The 22,795-nt window shown below is 39.3% G+C and overlaps 1 protein-coding gene across 2 annotated transcripts in view; it reads left to right on the top strand.

Annotated features, from left to right (window-relative positions):
- aff3 (AF4/FMR2 family, member 3) overlaps positions 1 to 22,795 on the top strand; it is a 194,360-nt gene that overhangs the window by 107,572 nt on the left and 63,993 nt on the right. The window contains exons 7-9 of one of the 2 annotated variants that reach the window (XM_048533102.1): positions 10,194 to 10,242; positions 18,291 to 18,328; positions 21,793 to 21,894. In XM_048533102.1, the coding sequence (XP_048389059.1) occupies positions 10,194 to 10,242; positions 18,291 to 18,328; positions 21,793 to 21,894 (189 nt within the window). The remainder of the gene's footprint in view (positions 1 to 10,193; positions 10,243 to 18,290; positions 18,329 to 21,792; positions 21,895 to 22,795) is intronic. The other variant, XM_048533103.1, reaches the window with a different exon arrangement.

Genomic DNA, 22,795 nt, shown 5'->3' with positions numbered 1-22,795 from the left:
TAGGGGTGAGGGAGGAGGTGTGGGGGCAAGTGTAGCATTTCCTGCGGTTGCAGGGGAAGGTGCCGGGTGTGGTGGGGTTGGAGGGCAGTGTGGAGCGAACAAGGGAGTCACAGAGAGAGTGGTCTCTCCGGAAAGCAGACAGGGATGGGGATGGAAAAATGTCTTGAGTGGTGGGGTCAGATTGTAGATGGCGGAAGTGTCGGAGGATGATGCGTTGTATCCGGGGGTTGGTGGGGTGGTGTGTGAGTACGAGGGGGATCCTCTTTGGGCGGTTGTGGCGGGGGCGGGGTGTGAGGGATGTGTTGCGGGAAATGCGGGAGACGCGGTCAAGGGCGTCCTCGACCACTGTGGGGGGAAAGTTGCGGTCCTTGAAGAACTTGAACATCTGGGATGTGCGGGAGTGGAATGCCTCATCGTGGGAGCAGATGTGGCGGAGGCGGAGGAATTGGGAATGGGGGATGGAATTTTTGCAGGAGGGTGGGTGGGAGGAGGTGTATTCTAGGTAGCTGTGGGAGTCGGTGGGCTTGAAATGGACATCAGTTACAAGCTGGCTGCCTGAGATGGAGACTGAGAGATCCAGGAAGGTGAGGGATGTGTTGGAGATGGCCCAGGTGAACTGAAGGTTGGGGTGGAAGGTGTTGGTGAAGTGGATGAACTGTTCGAGTTCCTCTGGGGAGCAGAGTGAAAGCGTTGCCTTATTAGGCTCTGAAAACCCACTGGTTCTATTGGCAACAAATTATTCGCCATTCAGCTTTTGACTGGGTTTAGGATCCTGATCAAAAAACTCCAACCCACCCCACCAGCTACTATTTCCATTATTCTTTCTTGCTTGCATATCAGATTTTCAGCATTTTGCTTTTGTATCCTCAATGCCATGACCAATATATGTTGCTCAAACAACACTACATAAAGCAGATTATTTAGTTGTTATCAATTGTCATTTGTTAGAATTTTCTGGGCACAAACTAGCTATTGTGTTTCCAATACTGTAACTATTATTGCATTTCAAAAGTACTTCATTGGTATGTCTGGTAGTTGTAAATGGTAATATATAAATACAACAACAACAACAAAAGCAAATTTGCTGGGAAAGCTCAGCAGGTCTGGCAGCATCTGTGGAGAAGAAAACAGAGCTAATGTTTCGGGTCCGATGACCCTTCCTCAAAAGTTCTGAGAAAATCATCCGCAGTTTTTTTGGTTTTTATATATAAGTGCAAGTCTTGTTTCAAAAGGTGTATCTCAATGATTCGCGATCTCATTACTGACCTTGTAATGGATGAGGACGATCTTTTGGACCAAAGATCTGGGGAACTCCTCGTTAATGTAGCAATTACTTAAGTAGATGATTGGAGTTAACTGATTATCTAATTGATTGTGCAGATATAAAGAAGAAACAACACGTAAATTAATTGATTGTAAAACATGGGTGGTTTAGTGATGGTGGTCAATAGATGGAAAAATCCATGTATGATTTGGTGAGGAAATAAATGTTCAGTTGTGTGTAAGGGCACTTCTGGATATGATGAAACAGGGAAAAAGAAAAAAAAGGAAAAAAAGAGGAAAAAAAGGAAACAATCGGGACTGTTATGTGAAAGGAGCTGTAAAACAGAGTAGTTGATAAAACACTATCCACAAAAAAAGGCAAGGATAGTAACAACTGCTGATGTTGGAGTCAGAGATAACACAGTATGGAGCTGGAGGAACACAGCAGGCCAGGCAGCATCAGGGGAACTGGAAAGCTGATGTTTTGGGTTGTGAGTCCCGACCCGAAACATCAGCTTTCCTGCATCTGATGCTGCCTGGTCTGCTGTGTTCTTCCAGCTCCATACTGTGTTATCACGAAGAAAGGCATCTTGCTTTCTGACTCAACTGGCTTGGATCTAAATTGGCATTGATAGCAGAAGATAGTTGTCAAAAGGTGGAAACTAAGTGACAGAAGATTGCAATTGGAGTTACTATTTAGGAGAATGGCTGCAACGTGTTGGAGTATGACTTTCCACTGACAGTTTGTGCAGCTGAGCTTTATGAACAATGGGAAAATGAAATGGAAATGCAGCTGTAGGTAATATCCTTACCACGTAAAGAACAACGTAGGCCTTGACATGGTCACTTCCTACTATAAGGAAGATTATGTGTGATATATTCTCAACCATCTAAAGGCTCAATAATTGGACACCGAGGAAGATTTAGCAACATTATTAAACTTCATGGACAAAATTCAGAAGAAAGATGACCTCAAACTGGACATTCTAAGGTAAGGAACAGAGGAGAACTGAAGAAAAGTTTTTTTTCACCCAGAGAGTGGTAGGAATTCAGAACTCATTGCCTGTGAGGCTGGTGGAGGTAGAAAGCCTCATAACACTGAAAGCAAAAATACAAAAGGAGAATCATGACTGAAAGGAGAGAGGATAGAGATACATTTGGCAATTAAAACAGGAAATAGAAAATTATAACAGAAGAAGCATTCCCAAGAATACATAATGTATCACCCTCAAGGTTTGAATGTGACTCAAATGCAATTACTGCAATAATAAGGATTAAAATAAAGTAAAGGAATTTGAGAGCTCAATCTGCTACAGGTTTAGCAATAACAGCATGCTGAAATCAGTAAAAGAAATGGTAGTTCTCTGTAGCATAATTGGGTTACACCACTTTATCAGTGCAGAAGTAGTGTTAAGTGTAATGCACATATTGATGAGTAGGTTGTCTATGTAAATGGATCAAATTAAACTGGAAATAAAATATGACAAGGCAATTGATTTGGGGAAGCCAGTGAATTTACAGTTTACACAATCCAGATGTTGTTGTATTCATTTGACAAACATAATCTCTCCAATCAAAATGTTAAGTCAATGTCCTTTGTCTCAAGACATAAGAGATTAAAGGCAAAAAAGTTTATGCTATCTTGAAAGGAAACCCATCCACCTTATTGCTGGCTAAAAATCCTAATAAAGGATGAAGATGAAGGGGCAATGAGTGCACCAAACTGAAAGAAGAGATTGGTAATGAATGTGATATATGTAAAAAGGATAGAAGGGCACCATGATGGCCATAGTGAGTCTCCTATTAGCAAAAGAGTAACAAAACTGAAGCAATGGACGTGAAAGTATGTGATAAAGGAGAAAACATTTTCCATTTTGCACTTCAAATACACGGCAACTTGACTTAATCAATCTAAAATAATATAGTAAAGGGAAAAAATAACATTGGACTAGATAATGGAGAAAGGATAGAAACCTTTCTATCTTGGGTAATTGGTAACTTCCTAAGTTACAGTGGAAAAGGGGTGATATTTGTTAATTATTAATGGATGAATATGTGTAAAAATATGAACAGTTGTGATAATGTACAGAACATCATGAAAAATGTGAAAGAAAAGAGATTACAACAAATGAGACCCTTCATAAGAGACCAACCAAGTTGTAAATGAACAATTAACCTGGCACAGGCAGTCTTTGTGAAGAATTTACTGAAAATGATTGTGTGCTACTCATTATATCAGCTGTTTTTTTGGGCAAAATCCAAAATTTCCTTCCGTAATGAATAATCAGTCATGGACTTGGGAAGGGATTGCAGTTACAACCAGTTTAGCTTAGCACTTGAATGCACTGCATGCAGAAAGTAGGGCGTTCGTTAAGGTTGAGTTTTCAGTGGAATTTCGGTGAGCCTTACAACTTCATACAAGGGATCGGAAATAAATGTTAACCAAATGGAATAGTATGTGGAATCCATATCAGGACCCAGTAACATTTTTATATTCATTCATGAGATGTGGAATTTGTTAATTTGGCCAGTGTTTAGTGCCCCTCCCTAGTTGCCCTTGATAGGGTGATTGTGAGCTGCCTTCTTGAACCATTCCAGCCCATGTCTAGTAGGTAAACCCACAATGCCGTTAAGGAGGAAGTTCCATGATTTCAGTATAGTGACAATCAAAGAATGACATTATATTTCCCAAGTCTGGATGGTGAGTGGCTTGGAGGTGAATTTACAATTGGTAGTATTCCCATGTATCTTTTCCCCTTATTGTTCTAGATGGTAGTACTCATGATTTTGGTAAGTGCTGTCTAAGGAGACTTGGTGAATTTCTGCATTGCTTCTTGTAGATAGTACACATACTGCGGGTATTGAGTGTCAATGAGGGAGGGAGTGAATGTTTATGGATGTTGTCCAATTGAATGGGCTATTTTGTTCTGGATGATGTCAAGCTTCTTGGCTGCTGTTAGAGCTGCACTCATCCAGGAATGTGGGGAGTATGCCATCACACGCCTGAATTGTGCCGTGTAAATGGTGGATAGGCTTTCGAGAGTCAGGATGTTAGTTAATTGCTACAGGATTCCTAGTCTTCAAACTAGCGTTACAGCCACGTCTTTATCTGGCTAGTCGGGCACAGTTCCTTATGAAATGGTAAACCTCAAAGTGATGTTAGTGAAATACTCAATGATGGTAATGCAATTCAATGTCAAGGGATAAGAGTTAGATTCTGTCTTGTTAGAGATGATCATTGACACTTGTGTGGTGCAAATTTTACTTGTCACTTGTCAGCCCAAACATGGGTATTGTCCAGATCTTACTGCATTTCTATGTGGGCTACTTCAGTATCTGAGGAGTTGCAGTTGGTGCTAGACATTGTATGGAGTTATTGTAACAGTGAACATCTCCACTTCCAGTCTTACAATGGAGGGATGATCATTGATGAAGCTGGTTGGCACGAGGCCTAGAGTCCTTTGGAACTCCAGTGGAGACGTGGACCTACCTGTGGGTCTGGAATCACATGTAGGCCAGATCAAGTAAGGATGATAGTTTCCCTCCCTAAAGGACTTTAGTGAACAGATGGGCTTTCTTACAATCGGCAATGGCTTCATAGTCATTGGTACTCTTAGTTCCAGATTTTTTTGTTGAATTCAAATTCTGCTGTCTGTATTGGCAGAATTTGAACCCAAGTTCCCCAGAACATTGCCAGGGTTTCTGGATTAATAATCTAGTGATAATACCACTATGCCATCTCCTTCCCTTATTTCACTGTAATTTAGCAATAATCTTCAGGAGTTCAGTGCTTAATTTCAATGTGCATGTACAGCATTTCATATCCTGACTATGAAAAAGACGGTGATATCCAAAAATGGGACATTATTTAAATGAGCTGGGCAAGAATTTTAATCTCTATTAGATGAGTTAAAAAAGGCCTATTGGTTTTTATTAGGAGATGCTGTATCAGTGAAATGGCACGCCAAGCAGTTGTTTTCAATTTCAGATGTTTGTCATTTCCTGACTTCCAAGTAGCTGGAACAACACTTGACTTCACAATGAGTTACAATTTGCTTTACTGGAATACATGTATCACACAATTTAAGTGTAAGCATTCTTCAATGAAACAATCTTCTAGAGATCTTTTACCTTAATTCATGGACCTCCTTTGAACAAGTCTAACTCTCTTGACTAATCACAACTGAGTCTTACTTCTCTTAATCTGTTTATCTGATTACCAGAGCTAATTCCTATGAATTTTCAGCAGCAGCTCAACCCAATGCAGCATACTGGCCTCATGTCATTTGTGCCTGGTATGGTATGATCTGTCCGTACAGCATGCAAAACAAAACATTTCACTGTATCTAGGTACATGTAACAATAATAAATCAATCAAATCAAATCAGATCAAGTCATTGTCCCTTGCTTGCCTCAAGAACCAGGTTAAAACTGGGACTTTAGAATCCATAATTAGATATAAAGTTCATGAGTATTTAGAAATAAATGGATCGGTCATCGATAACAATCATGAATTTATCAAGAGAGTCATGTTTGAAGAATTATGTTTAGATAGATGAACTGAATGCAATCATACCTGTAAATTGTTAGAACATCATTAGATAAGGTGGCCTACAAGAAACTTGTATGAAAAATTCTGTCATATAAAATATGGAGAAATATTGGAGCCTGGAGTTGAAATTGGAGAAATAATAGGGAACAAAAGGTTAGGGCTTCAAGGTATTGCTTTGAATAGAAAAGGGATAGACATGATACATTTCAGGGTTAGTGAATAATTCACTTTTGTTCCCAATGTGTATATGTATTGATGATTTTGACTTAAGCATATGCCTGGAAATTGGTTCATGTTGCAGGGCAATGTGAATTAATGGCAGGATTGATCCCCATTCTAAATCCTCTTGATCCAAGATCTATATGAATAACCTTAAGGCGAACGTCTCCTCAATGCTGAAAATTGCACAGGAGTCTGCTCATATTGTGAAATACCCCTGATGTGAGGGTCACTTAGACAGAAATTCTACCTCACTCCACAATATCCCTTAAAGAAGCCCATTTCATATTTCAGACTTTGACCTTTTGATTCATCATGGGCAGATCTACGACTAACATATTAAAGAATAACAAGAACAAAAACTTGTTTATTCAGACAGATGTGTCAAACAATTTGCATTTACATCATGTCTTTAATGTAGAAAAATACTCAAAATGCTCAACCAGACAAAAAATCAATGTCAGCAAACGAGCTTCTGCATCTTGCGCAGGCCGTAGGACTTCAGCAATGAAGATGAATCTTTCCACGTCCTAAAAATGTTGTTGTACCTCATAGTCATTAGTATAATTGATTCATTATGTTGAATGATGTGGTCAAGAGTGCTTGGGGCCAGAATTTTTAGTTGAGATAGTAGGTTGATATTTAAACTTGCACTTACATTATTTTGTGATCACAGCTGTCCTTCGCTTGTACTGTGTGACTGGTTGTTAACTGCAGTTGTCTTTTGAAGGGCCTCATATCACACAAATGTGACACCCCTCCCTCAGATAAGGAAACACATACTGCACCCATTCTGGTATGGTGGCAGCCATTTTCATTCCTGTGACACACTTGCAATTTAGCTGAGGATGGAAGGCAGTAGCAATTGCACTTCATCCTCTCAGTCTAGTGGCTCCCCAAATCTTAATATTCCCTCTTGCCTTGTCCTGTACACTGCCAACCACATCAGCTTTGCTCTTCCCCACATACCCATTCAACACCTTTATTTAATTGTTCATGTTGCCCACTTTATCCCTGAGACTCAGGCATATTCTGTAGTCTTGCCAACATAGCAGTGGACTGTGTCTCCATTGAAGCCAGAGTGGGGTTACCTTTGATGTGCTCTCCACTCTGACAGTATACCTTGCCCTTCTGTACTGTATTGTCGCTGTCCGCCATATGTTGACTTTCCCCATTCACGATTATTATTCCCTCTGCGTCACTTCATGCTGCCTCCAATCCTTAAATCGAGTTCCCCTGCTTTCCTACCATGGCAGTTGTCCCTAATAACCCCTCTTGGCTTACAAGAACAGAACCCCATGACTGATCATGGCATACCTCTGACTGACTTCAAGTTACAGTTCTAAGTTCAGAGTGAACAGAGTGAACCCCTGACTGATATCTGTGTAGTTTCCCAACTGACCTACAGTGATTCCCCAGACAGGTTGAATTGAACTAGCAAGACTGACCATGGTCCACTTGCTGGATTATAGAGGCAAAAACTCCTGAGCTGGATTGCATTTGAGGCTGACTGATCATGTTCAAGCCCTTGGACTGATACTGAGTGATGCCCTTGATTTACTATGCCTGAGCCCTCTGACTGAAGCTTATCTCCTTTTACCTGATAGAAGACTATTCTCTTTAGATTTTGAGACATGGTCATTTGGTTGAAGGACATTCAAAGTGTTTCCTGCATGCACAGCTAGCAAATGACACAAGTGGAACATTTACATAGCAATGGTGCTATACAGCAGCAAGCCCACTCATTTGACTGATCACTGCTGATGATCATAACAAGCAAAGGCAAGGCAAGACTGAAGTATTGTGACCCTTTATGTTCTGGATGAGGGAGCAAAGCACAAAAAGTCAAGGCAAGGCAGAATGCTGTGAGTGTCCAACTGGTGTGAGTTGAGTGAGTGTTAAGAGGGTAAATGAAGGGCTCACAAATGCACCTTGTTCTGATGCATGAGGTGGGGACCTGTCCTTGTGCACAAAATGACCTGGCAGCAACATTACAATGAAAGCTGATAGTACACTTGAAAATGCAGTATAAAAGTGGAGATATATATTGTAAATAGCTAAGAGATGCCATGATGGTTCAGTGGGGCTGATACACATCCTATGCCAATTTCCTTGGATCTGGGTGTCATAGTTACTGCCTACGTTGTGTGCCCTGCAGTGTTAGTGCCTGCTATCCAAGATAAGGCCCAGAGAAGCAAGTGGCATGCGGCAGTTACTTGGTACCTGCTTTGACCTTCACTTTAGGAATTGTGCCATCTGGTTTCTCTCTGGCACATGGGAGAGTAGGGAATGCATATCAATGAGGCAAAATTAGACATGAATGGCATGCACAGGCACATAAACAGGCCTCTCTGAGTTCACTGGTGAGATGCTCAACCCTGATGAAACCTCTGTCCATGGAGGTTGGCATTGGCAAAGTACCTGCTTCTCTATATCATCACGACCCATTTGGGACTAATACAGTTCAGCATTTCAATACTGCACTTTGGAGCTCACCACCTTACATAGCTATGCTGTTTCCAAGCTGCTTTGCATGCAAGACCACACACTTATCTCTTGCATCAGAACAGGGTACACCTGTGAGTTCTTATCATGCTGTGTTAGCATTCACCCATTCTGTGCTTGTTTGGTTGCTCCAAGTATTTCTGCTTGCTTTGCACTTTAGTGCGGACAGATAGCCAGTCTTGTCTTGTTTGGCTGTAATGAAGCATCAAAGAGGACTACAGTTAGTTAGAGACCTGATCCTTCCTTAGTCTGGAAAGATATGAGATGTCCCAGCTGAGTGACAAACACAGAGGACAGTACCTTTTGGCACTGAGGGGTTGGGGTGGATGAGAGTCATTGAGAGAAGATGCTGAATACAGTATTGAGAGTGGTAGATCATAAACCTTGGTGCAAGATCAGTGCTAAAGATCAGTGACTTGATGCAGATTGTGTGTGAGGTAGCAGAGAGAAGATTGGACACTCATCCTGGTAGAGTACAGAAGATCATGAACCTTCTTGCGGCATGACATTTCTCTAGACAACAAACAGTGTACTGACTGGAGTGGCTACTTTAGATGAGGCTGGCAACAATTGACAGCCGTGTTTAAATATGGCACCCACAACATGAACACTGTGAATCTCTGTCACTGGTGAGCATTTGGCCATTGCTAAATGTGAGAGAACAGTGCCATGCAGGAACACTGCATTCTTAATGAGATGAGTAGTGGAGGCCTCATGCAACAGAAACTCTCCATGAAACTCTCCAAAATTGGCACTTGCTGATTTTTGGTAAAATACAGCCCTATATTTCCTAGAATGCATTGACAGTGATACACAACAGCTCAGTCTTATAGATTAGAGATTGCAAAGGGTTAACTTATGCTTTTAACTTTATTGAGTACTTGTTAATAGTCAAAGTATAGAAAGTATAGTGGAGTTCACTTATGCAGTTGCTTGTGATTTTCTAACATTATTTAAATTACAGCATTAAGAGCCATGCTGTCTCGTAAAAAGTAATGTGTCTTTGAAGAGTAAGTGGTATAAGTAAGATGTTGATTTACAATCAGGATCTGTCAGATATCAGCTAAGCTTAAAATGTATTTAATAGCTTCACATGTTTAGTCATCTTTCATAAATATAGTGAAAGGCTTGGGAAAAGGGTACACATATTAAAGTAATATTCTTATGTCTAAAATACCATTAATTCTGGAGGTAATGATGAACAATGAGAAACATCATAAACAGAATTTTTAAAGTGAAAGCTATCAGAATGCAGATGTTGGATTTGAAACTGTGAAAATGCATTACAGCTGGACTGTGTTTATATAAACCTCCTATTCTCTGTCTTTAACTAGCAAGGTGAAGATTTATATGAAGATTTAACTCTTTTGGAACCATGAGACCTTGCACTATAAGTAATGATGCGGTATATTGAACAATGCTAGAAGGGACTTCCACTGTATATTCTTTATCAGAATGTTATTTTATTATATTCTGGCAATTATCATACTCCAGATTAATATTGGTCAACAAATTTAAAAAAATTATGCTGTACATGTCTCAAAATATTTTTGACATTCTGTTGTCACTTACTCTCTTCTAAGTGAATAAAATTGTGTTTATAAAATTGCATTTTTATAATTTTATGATTTTTCTGTTTATTCTTAATCCACAGAATGTTAGAAAACAATCTTAAAATCAATAGTGATGAAGAAAGTGGACAGGTAAGATTGACCATCCAAGAATAAGCATCAATTTGACCGCTATGGAGCCCTGTTGACTTAACTAGCCATAAAAACAAAACTTAACTGTGCAGCAACCAATTGTACATTATGTGGTATAACTTTCTTTTCATTATAATATCATATATTTGCTTCCTCACCGTGACTAATGCCTGAAGAAATCAATTTGAATTTAACATGATGGATGAGCACTTTAGGCACAAAATAATATCACATAAAACAAAAACAATTCTTTGCAATGGTATTTGTGCTACTCAGTATTAAAAAGCACATGGAATGGAATCGCTGTACTGGCAGGTGAGGAATTTGAGGCAGGATTTTGTAAACATAGCTCTCAATTAATTATTTTGCTGTTTTAAGATTCCACTCAAGTGGCAACAGGCACTACTTGTGTCCCCACACTGCTCCCCACTATATGCACTTCAGCACCAGAACTGCATTTGATGGGATGATCTAAGTAATCAAGAATTTTGCCAGTTCTACTTGCAGTGTCTTCATTTTCATGCCAGAACTTCATTCTTTCAGTAGTGGGAGTCAGTATCAGTTAAGGAGCTATCTCCCCATGTTGCAGCAAAATCTCCTTGCACTCTATTCCATGGAAGTAAACAATCCAGTACCACAATAAAGACAACAGTGCACATCCATGTAACATATTTTCTGATCCTATGACTTAGAGCAGCTTCATGGGAATATTTATGGGTGGGTTAGTAGAGATGGCATATATGGCCAAATCTAGTCTGTCTTTTTCTAATTTTTTACTTCAGGCTTTTGCCTTTAAAATGGGTTACCATTGATCTTAAACTAATAGCATCCAGACACCATGAAATTCAGCTCCATTGTAGCATTTTGATAGGCATAGCCTCTTCTCCTTGACTGTGAACCAGGCCAGCACCACTACACAGTGCACGTGGGCAACTGCTTCCTGGATCAAGGTATTCGGGTGACTTTTCCCTGATGCCTAGACAATCAGCACCTTGGACTGCAACTCGCTAACCCTGAGCTGAAGTTCCTTAAGATGGTACAGAGTTGATACAGACGTGATTCTTTGGAATCACAATATTTGCTACAGACTCATGAGTCCAGCTGTTAGACGCCACCTAATCTGGCATCCTGGAATGTTATTGTTAGAATTATTTAAAAATTAAGTTAATAGTTAAGCTGTTTTAAAGCTACATTAATTCCTATTATTTTACTCTGCATTTTGTTCAAATCCTTTGTTTTATTATTTAGTATTTTTATTACTTATTCTCAATTATGTGTGGCAGATTTGAAACAGAAAATAATACAGAACCTTCTCTTTAGTCATTTTATCCCCCTAGATCTGATGAGTTACATAAACACTAAACTCAATTATAAGATTAATTATACAATTACCCTAGATACAAAATAAATAAATTATTTAACTGTAATTCCTTATATGGTAGTTTAGACTGGGAATGACTTCCTGGAGTCTCATGGCTATATTGTAGCATACTTTATTCCTACCTCCCAACAGATAGGGCAATATAAGAATTTGATCAGTACTTATTAAGTATATTTCTCCTTTCTGATAAAATAACAATGATTACCTTTTCGTATAAGTTACATTGTGCCATGCTGTGCTGCACTCCTCTCTCAGTAACACTAGTCCTCACTCATTCTTATTTTGAACATGTTTTTGTCCTACTCTTCACAACTAATTCCCTCTCATCTCTCAAGGGATCCAATGGCCTGGAATAACAAAGAGACCAGTGCTGTCCATTCTAAAGTCCACTTCCATCTCTGAGGAGGAAGCCACTCAACCCTAAGGAGAAGCACAGGCATAGCTTTCACCCCCCAGCAGCTCAGAGACATCCACCTCGGTGGCTTCTCTTTCCAGATTAGACTCAGGGGACACAATCTGGTGAGCACATCACCAGCACATCTTCATAACCGGTCAAGGAAGAAACGTACCCGGTCTCTTGCACTCAGAGCACCATGTAGACCAGGATTCTGTTCAGCCCCAGGCAGAAGATGGCGTTGGCCATTAGTGACTTTAAAATGAACATTAAGGCTTAGCAACAGTGAGCAGCTTTGTCAAAGGTAGTTAGTGAAATAGACAAAAGGTTAGAGGAGCCACTAATGTTATCAATTGTGTTCTGGCTCCTGCATGTACACATTTGATAACGCCACAGAGACCATGTCTAGTACACTCAGTGTTTACAGGATGTGCACACAGGTGGGCTGAATGGCCTGCTTCCTCACTGTAGGGATCCTAATGGTAAGTATTGAAAGTTTATCAGGTTGCATTGAAGATCATTGTAAAAAGAAACATAATTGTTATTGAGGATGGAGAGCCACATCTTTGTTTATTCATTCATGGGACATGGACATCACTGACTGGTTCAGCATTTATTCCATATCCTAACTGCCCAGAGACCCCAGTTAAGTGTCAACCACATTGCTGTGGATCTGGAGTCACATTTAGCCCAGGCCAAGTAAGGATTGCAGTTACCTTCCCTAAAGGACATTAGTAAGCCAGGTAGGTTTTTCCCTCAGCCAACAATGCTTCCATGATTATTATTAGTTGTAACAAATAAAATAGTCAGAATGAGAGCATGTATGTTGGACTGCCAAAAGCAAAAGATCATTGGGTTATGCACAGCAGCTCTGCATAATCTTTTCACTAGTGGCTTCTGAGATCTTTAAATGCTTACTGTCTGCACAACATCTGCCATTTATTGGGGTAGCATGGTGGCTTAGTGGTTAGCACTGCTGCCTTACAGGCCAGGGACCCAGGTTCACTTCCACCCTTGAGCAACTGTCTATGTGGAGTTTGCACATTCTCTCTATGTCTGTGGGGGTTTCCTTCCAGTGCTCCAGTTTCCTCCCACAATCCAAAGATGCGCAGGCAAGGTGGATTGGCCATGCTAAATTGCCTGTAGCGGCTGGGGATGGGCTTGGGTGATATACTTTGAGGGTCGTTGTGGACTTATTGAGCCAAAGGGCCTGTTTCTATGACCTTCTATTTTTATTAACTGTGAAAAATATAACTAATCTTACATGTAAAAGCAACTTATAAAAGGAAAACAATATATTTCATGCTATGATTTAGAATTGGTTGATTCTAGTTCAACAAGTTTATTTTGACACAATAAAATTGAACTATGAAATTAAATACTGAAGTGATCAAACTTTCTGGACTGACGGGATTTCAAAGTTAATATTTCTTCAATTTTTCTTAAAAAGTGTCAAAGGAAAATCTGGGGAAGAGATTTAAACTTCCTCATCTTTAACTGGAGAAAGTCACTGTTGTATGAATGTTGTGCTCAAAGAAGAAAATCAGATTCAGATCAGCCAGACTTAAGAATATGTATATGTGGTGTAATTTAAAATAACTAAATAAACAATTTATTGTAATAAATGAAATTGAAATTTGAATTATTCGTCCAACAAAAACCTATTTTGCTACAAGGTTCTTTTTGTGACTTTTGAACCTTCAGTTGTTGATGTTTGGTGGATGTGAAAATTTATTACCTACAGAGTGAGTCTACATCCAGACTGCCAACTCTTGACTAAATAGATCCATTGTGTTCATCTGTAATTTGTTCCTTTAGTTTAGCAACTCAGGGCACTTCCACATCCTTTGGGATTTTAACTGTTGGCTCCTTAGTATGTGTGGCTGCATTCCTATAATAGTTTGTAATGTTTAAAAAGGACACATTTACACAACATTCTGTATAAACTGATGATAAAGTGTTTAGTAAGAGAACAGATACTTTGGGTTAATTCTGTTAATATAAAGCAGAGTTTGGTGATGCTTCCATTTGTTGTACTTTGTCGGGGATTCGAATAACAGTGTTTGTAAAATGGGCGAGCAGGATATTTTTTGATGATAGGTTATAAAAGATACGGAGATGGAGTTTTTCCAAAGTTTTCCTTAGTTCAGAATTAATGTTTCATTGATGACATTTTAAAGGCTATTCATGCTATAATTTTGCAGAACCGAAGCTGTTTGAATTAACAATGTGTTTTTTCATGGGGTTTTCAAAAATACATGAGATGAATATTGCAAAGCCAACATTTGAAAAATGTAGCTATAAGGAAAGATTGGATAGAAAACGAGTGTTTCCTTAGAAAGAGGGGATAGTGAATTAAGTGAACAAAATCACGAGGGACCTAGATGCTGCAGATAAGAAAGAGTTATTTCCCTCAATAAAGAAGTTAATTACCAGGTTGTACACATTTAATGTGATTAGATGAAGGATTAGCAGGTACATGAGGAAAATCTTTAATACCTAGAGAGTGGCGAGTGTCTGGAATTCAATGCCCAGTTTGGTGATAGAGGCCAAAACCCTCAATTCCTTTACAGGGAATCTGAATCTGCACCTAAAGTAATGTAAGCTGCATGGCCATGGACCATGTGCTGGAAGGTCAGATCAAAATGGGTATTTAGTTTTATTTTCAGTGGGCACAGACATAGGCATAGCCTTGCTGTGCAAAAACTTTTCAGTGTCTCATTTAGTTGACATTACGCAAGATATGCCTTAGTACAAATCATTAAGTTGCCTTAGTCCACAATAAGGTTCATGTACCAAGCAATAATTGGAATTAGAGTTACTTAATTCACCTGATACTATCAATCTCCATAATATAGAAAAACTACTGTGATATTTAACCCGATGAGCATTACAGGCACCGGCTACCTCTATCAGTATGTGGCACAGACAAAACGGAATTCTCCATTTTATAGGTATTTTTAATCAACCCATACAGAGATGGTATTACACACTTTTGGAGCAATAAAACTTGAACCCAGGCTGTCTTGTTCACAGGTGGGGACAATACCTCTGCACTACAAGAGCCTGCTGCTCTTTTTGTCTATATTGTGTCTAGGATCTGTCTACATATCAGTAGTAGAGGATAGGCCACTTGTGAGCCGAAACAGAAGAGGCTCCTGTCTCAGTTATTGAGATAGTTTATTGCATAATATCAATATTTACAACTTACAATACTAGTCAGGCTTTATTAGCTTGAGATAAATGGGCTGAGAACTTCTGGGAAGTGTACAAAATACATGTCAACGAAGGCTAGTGTAGAACTCAATGCCTCAAACCCAAAGACCATATGATATTATCAGATAGGGTGGAACTAATACAAATTCATTAGTAACTCTTTCAGAATTACTAACTGATAAAAAGACTGCTGCTATCCTTCTTGAATGTCTTTCTGATGGGAATATTTCACTTTGCACTTTTTTGGCAAATTTTAATCAAAGCAGAGTAAGAGATGGGTTGGATCAGATGTATGGGGTATGAGGTGGAATGGAGAGAACCTTAAAACACAAATTCCCAAACCATACCCATCTTTAACCCACCCACCTTTGCTTTTAAATGAGGTAGGAATGTGTGGGAAATGCCACTCCATTCCAAGAGGTGAATTTGTCGACCTGTGGAAAATCTGACAGCTACATTCTGGTGAGGATTTGGTGGATCAGATGTCTTTATACATCCTACTGGATTCAGTGGCCTACCTAAGCAACCCCTCAATTGTGTATCTTGTTTGAACCTCTCACATGAAGAGTCCATTAACTCTTATACCCTGTATCCAAGCCTCCTCTCAGGCCCTGCATCTTGCATCCCAGTCCCTGATCTCTCAAAGCCAATCCTCCAATTAGATTCCAAAGCATCAACCTGCCCTCCAGAAGTCTTAATCCCAAACTGCCAATCAGGTCACCAATCACCCTTCATCAAAGCCACAAATTAGCCTCACCTTCTCCTTACCCTTAGGTTCAGAAGCCCCCTTGGATTCTACCCTCTGATTGACCTCAACCATTTTCCTTCATGAAACATGACACTTGCCCATGAAAGATGGCTATTTGTGTAAGATATCAAAGCACCGTTGGTGTCTAAATAATTGTACCTCATTGCAAGGCATCATACTGAGCAATTAAGAGCATTGATAAGGGATAATGCATAGAAATTACTGGAATGTTGATTTTTTTGATTAACGTCTAAACATCATTTATTTGTGGTTACAGTCATTGAAACTGACATATTCAGAATGTTGGCACAGATGGGCACCGAAAACATCAAATTATCTTTGTCTCAAACATGTGGCTCAGAATGTAATGATTTTATTGCACAGTGAAATATACTGGACCTGTTGTCTCAAGCTATTCTGAGGCTCAATTTGGTGGATCAAAGAGGCATGAAATACACAAAAGATCCCTTTCACCTGCGCACTGTTTTCTTAGTATTTACGTCTGTGTTGTCAGGGCTGAAGATTGCTGCCAAGAGTCATACTGGGTAGACTTAAAATTTTAATCCTTTAATATTATCAAATATGTTTTGCTTTATAACCAAGTCCCATGTAATATCTAGTTATAATACATGCTAGAATTACAGAAAGTAAATTAGAAAGAAATGATTGAATAAACTGCACTCTTTAGTGTGCTAATTTCAGATCTTATTTAAAATTATCCATGAAGCAACATTTTATACAATATGTGTTGTAGCTGTATTTTCAAACTCTCTTGATGGAATAGAAAGTACGTAAACTGCACTCTTTAGTGTGCTAATTTCAGATCTTATTTAAAATTATCCATGAAGCAACATTTTATACAATATGTGTTGTAGCTGTATTTTCAAACTCTCTTGATGGAATAGAAAGTACGTAAATTAATCAGATGCACACATGCACACACTCAAAAGCCTATATTTGAGATGCCACTAAAAAAAAAGCATGGCACAGAGTGAGTGAAGTTGCATTTGTGAAATTATGTGCCTAAATAAAATGCCCATTATCTCATGCTTTTGTCTCAAAAACAGATGGGATGGTTTTAAAATACTGAAAAATATATGGCACAGACCAATTTGGACTGTTCATTTAGCACATTGAAACCTGAAAAGTCTGTCGATTGTGTTGCGAAGTCATCTTGCTGAAATAGGGACAGTACAATAGATGTAATCTCCTGGGAGTGGGAAGTTGACAAATGATTGCAGTTGGCAAGCAATGCAATTTGTTTCATCTAATAGACTGAGCTATAGCTGGAATTGTTCATGAATGATAAATGAACTGTATGCAGATCAATGAACTTGTCTGTAAATGTATCCATAACCTGTTTCAGCAGAGGCAAGTTGGGTGCCTTTCATGTATCATTCCACAGATTGTGAAATTGAACAAGTTAAATGATTTACAATGTGTTGTTTCTCAGGTGTCAATGTATTAGGCTATGAAATGCCTTTGTTAATTTATCAGAAGGTGGAGTGAATCCAGGGATGCCAATCTTAATTTAACTGCTTCATTATTATTTTAATATATCTGGATTGCTTTTTATTGGACCAGTAAGATGACTACATATCCAATTGTATTTAAAGCAATACCTATAGAGATAAAATTTAAATTGAAGCTTTAAACTGGTAATATTTCATTCAGACGACAACTTGGCTTAAATTTCACTTTGCAGAAACCATGTCATGTTCACCTTTTCATTTGCCAGTATGATTATTTTCACAATAAGTTAATACATTGTTAATTTTGAAGCTAACATTTGCATTTTTTAAAATCCACTCGCAGGATGTGGGTGTTACTGGGTAGGCCAGTATTTATTGCCTAGAGGACAGTTAAGAGTCGGCCAGATTGCTGTGGAACTGGATTCACATGCATCTCCTTCCCTAAAAGGTATTAGTAAATCAGATAGGGTTTTCCCCAGAAATCAACAATGGTCTTGTGCTCATTTTAAGATTTAATTCCAGATTTTTATTGAATTCAAATTTCCCCATCTTCCATATCAGGATTTGAACTCAGGTCCCCAGAATATTACTTGGGCCTGTAGATTAATAATCAAGCGACCAAATGACAAGACTACAAATAGAAAGGAAATGATTCACTTATCCTTTGGCACGTACTGTCCTGTTAAAAGGAGCTCTATAATCAGTCTCTTTTTGTTGATAATTTTTGATACGTGCAGCTAATCAAATACAAAGTTATCAAATTCAGTTTACTGTTCAAAATTATATGTTACTACAATGTATTACTGCAACAAAGATCACCTCTTTTTCTCTCATCAGGTACCACAGACGTTTGTTCCTAGGACAAATTCTGCGAGGTATTTTATTTGGATTTCTTCACCTCATACTGATAGCACTAATATGTGAACGAAGTTTAGCCTGAAGCTAGCACAAGTATTAATCCACAAGGAAAAAAAGTTGATAATTTTTTAAATTAGAGAATACAGATGCCTGAGATTTTTTGTCTCAATAAATGTACAATTTGGCTCTTGTGGTGCAGAACCACTGCAACACAGAAGAGAAGAACTTATGTTGTAACAATTATGTTCCCTGATCTCTACAGAGTGACATGGATAGGCACAAAAATACCGAAAAAGGAACATCAGAGACAATGGGGCTATATTGCAATTTTAAAAAATTACTTCATGGATGTGAGCATCATTAGCAAGGTCAGAATTTGTTGCCTATACCTAAATGCCTGAGGAAAGGTGACGGTGAGCTGCCTTTTATAACAACTGCAGTTTGTGTTTTGTCAGTATACCCATCATGTTGCTTGGAAGAAAGTCACAGCCAGGTCATTATAAATAATTGGTGATTTAGTTCTAACACAGGGTAGTGCGTGGCTTGGAGGGAACATTCCAGCTGACGGTGCTCTCATGCTTCTGTTGCCCTGATCCTTTTTGATGTGACAGTCGATGGAGACATTGGCGGTAGTATATCTTGTTTATGGCACATGCTCGTTGCCATTTTCATCAGTGGTGAAGGGAGTGTATGGTTAAGATGAAAAGTAGGGTTGGAATCAATTGAGCTGCATTGCCCTGGATGGTGTCAAGCTTCATGAGTGTTGTTACAGATGAACTCATACAGCTAAGTGGAGAATATTCAATCATACTCCTCTCTTGTGCTCTATAGAAAGAGGTCAGGTTTTGGGAGCTCAGGGGATGAGTTATTTGCCACAGAATTCCCAGCCTCTAGTCTGTTATTGTAGCCACAGGATTTATGTGAATGGTTCAATTGAGCTTCTGGTTAATGGTAACCATCCCCATCCCCAGAATGTTGATTGCAGGGGCTTCATTGCTGATAATGTCACTGAAGTTGTGAAAGACTGACTTCTATAATAATAGGCCCTCAGGAAGAGATTGATCTTCTACTCAGCACTTCTAGTTGAAGATGGCACAGACACTTCAGCCTCTTGCACTTATAGGCTTGGCTCTCTTGTCATTTAGGATTGGAATTACTGTAGAGCTCTTTTCTTCACTGGACTGACATTATTTTTAACTATGTCTGGTGCTGGACCTCGGGGTTTGGTCCCAAAAAGACTGCTTAGTGGTCACAGAAACACTTGCAACAGGAAGGTTGAGTCATTTTCTATGAAACTTCACAGGAGCCAGAGTGAATGCTTGTGGGTACTCCCTCTCATTTGAATAGCAATGAACGACCACATCTGGTGGATCTGTCTTGCCATGAATGCTGGAGGTGTGAAAAAAAAGGAAAGATATATTCCATGGCCATTATAAAACAAGAACACAAAAGAGGTAAACATGTGTAGGGTGTATACTATAGACCTCAAACAGTCAGGGAAAGATAGAGGATCAAATATGGAATCAAATTTCAGGGACTTATAAGGCTGTAGAGGATTTTCAATACTCAAACATTAAATGGGATAGTTTTAATGTGCAAAGGAAGAGAAAGAGCAAAATTCATAACCTGTATCCTGGAAAGATTTTTAGTCAGGACACAGAAATCTTAATAACATAGTGAGAAGTTCTGGACTTGATATTCAGAAATAAGCACATGCGGGTGAAGGCTCGTCAATAAAGCGTTACCCATTTAAGACAGAGGTGAGGAGGATTTTCTTCTCTCACGGGGTTGTGAATTTGTGGAATTCTTTACCGGAGAGCTGATGCAGCTGGATGATAAAATTTATTTAAGGCTGAGATAGAGAGATTTTTATTCAGTAAGGGAATCAAGGGTTAAAGGGGAAAAGTGCATAATAGTGGAGTTGCAGGTTATCAGATCAGCCATGATCTCATTGAGTGGTGGATCAGACTCAATGGGCCGAATGGCTTAACTCTGCTCTTATGCCTTATGATCTTATTTGACCGGTTGAGCTAGTGAGGGTCAGGAATTTGTATCTATATACTTGAAGAAGTTGGCCAGACTGCAATATCAGTCTGAGCAGTTTTAGCTAAATCAATTTGGGACGTGGACACAGATCTTTCCCTGACTGTTTGAGGTCTATAGTATACACCCTACACATGTTTACCTCTTTTGTGTTCTTGTTTTATAATGGCCATGGAATATATCTTTCCTTTTTTTTCACACCTCCAGCATTCATGGCAAGACAGATCCACCAGATGTGGTCGTTCATTGCTATTCAAATGAGAGGGAGTACCCACAAGCATTCACTCTGGCTCCTGTGAAGTTTCATAGAAAATGACTCAACCTTCCTGTTGCAAGTGTTTCTGCGACCACTAAGCAGTCTTACATCAGTCCTGGCTGTCAGTCCAAGTAGTCAGTAAGATAGACCACAGTCAGTTCTGGTGGTCAGATCAATGAAAATTAAGTGGGGTTATCGTGTCACTGTTCTGATAGGAAATTTGGGGAACACAATTCTGGGAATTTAAGGCAGCCTACTGCGATGCAGAGGGAACAAAAATTGGGAAGGGGGGAATTTGAAATATTTAAGTTGGGGAGGTTAGCACTCAGCTATGTCTGCATCTCAGATCTTTGCAATCTCTCACCATTTCGATGACATGCATCTTTTTTGCTCTGTTGTGGGTAAATCACCACACATCACATTTACTACAACTACACCTCAGTGCTTAGCACTGCAGTCTCACAGCGCCAGGGACCCGGGTTCGATTCCCGCCTTGGGCGACTGTCTGTGTGGAGTTTGCACATTCTCCCTGTATCTGCGTGGGTTTCCTCCGGGTGCTCCGGTTTCCTCCCACAGTCCAAAGATGTGCAGATTAGGTGGACTGGCCATGCTAAATTGCCCGTAGTGTTCAGGGGTGTGTGGGTTATAGGGGGATGGGTCTGGGTGGGATGCTTCAAGGGGCGGTGTGGACTTGTTGGGCCGAAGGGCCTGTTTCCACACTGTAGGGAACCTAATCTACTTACTAAGAAATCTCACAGACAATCAAGTACTTAAACAATGATTTAAACTTTATTGCATGTAGCAATCAAAGTAAAATCCCTCAGGTAAGCAAGTTAAACCTCACAACCTGACTTGGCTATTACCTGATAAATGGTGGATCTCGGCCACGATCCCACCAACGATCTGTCTCTGGAAGTGTCCAGGGTTTAATCCTTATGCAAAGTTGTTCTCCAGAGTTCTGCTGGAGGGAATTCTGATGAATTATTCTTATACAAATGTTCGTCCTTCATGTCCGAGAGGTGATATATTGATGATTCTTAATGTCCTTTCATCCAAATTACTGCAAGTCTGCAGCCTACTTTCTTATCAGAATTTCTTTCTTTGTTTCTTGTTATGTTTCACTTTAACTGTCTGCTTGAAGACACAGCTTCCCTGTGATTAACTCCTTAAATTCTTCTGCAGGGCAATCCTTGTCCTTTGTGGCAATAAAACATCTCGTATATCAAGCAGGTGTCGAAGTAGTTTTGTTCATTGCAGCCTCCACTCCATCTTTGGCCAGACATGGTTAGTTACTGTCAGTTCCTGTATAAGTTTGCCCTTGTCTTTATTAGTTTATTCCAGACAGAACTATTGCTGCTTCTTTCCCTGTGTAATAGTTTATCTTTTATTCGTTCAATCAATCCATGAAGTTATTAAAGTTCTTAAGTTTATAATATCATAGTTCTTCCTGTCAAAAATGAACAATTTCACATTTTCCCACGTCATTTTCATAAATTTGCCAGAACTTTGCCAAACCACTTAAGAAATCTGTATCATTTTGTAGCCTCCTTATAACCTCTCGAGAACCTGATTTCCTACCTATCTTTGTTTTGTCAACAAGTTTGGCAACAATCCCTTCACTGCCATTATCGGTCATTTAAGTAAATTGTAAACAGTTGAGGTTCTGATACTGATACCTGGGCATATCTCGCCAATCTGAAATCTGCATGCCTACTTTATGTCAACTTCCTGTTGGACAGCCAATATCTATTGTTGGCAATATGCTACCCCTACATAATGAACTTTATTTTCTGCACTAACCTTTGAGAGTTCACTTTATCAAATACTTTTGAGAAAGAACAGTACAATCCACTGGTTCCCCTTTATCCACATTGTATGTTACCTCTTTAAAGAACTCCAATAGATTGGTCAAACATATTATGCATCATAAACCTATGTCAATTGAATTTGATTACAGTGAGCTTATCTAAGTATCCTGCTATAACATACTTAAAAGTAGCTTCCAACATTTTTCCAATGACAGATGTTAAGAGAATTAGCCTGTCGCTACTGGCTTTCTGTTACCTTCATTTTTGGAGTAAAAGAATTAAATTTGCCATTGTCTGATCATGATAGAAAGCAGGACATAACACCAGCGCTTCATTGGAGGCTCACTGATGATGTTACCTAAATGGTGACAAAATGT

This window comes from Stegostoma tigrinum, chromosome 6 (genome assembly GCF_030684315.1).
Source record: "Stegostoma tigrinum isolate sSteTig4 chromosome 6, sSteTig4.hap1, whole genome shotgun sequence".
Lineage (NCBI taxonomy): Eukaryota > Metazoa > Chordata > Chondrichthyes > Orectolobiformes > Stegostomatidae > Stegostoma > Stegostoma tigrinum.
This window is presented reverse-complemented; position numbering and strand designations above follow the sequence as displayed.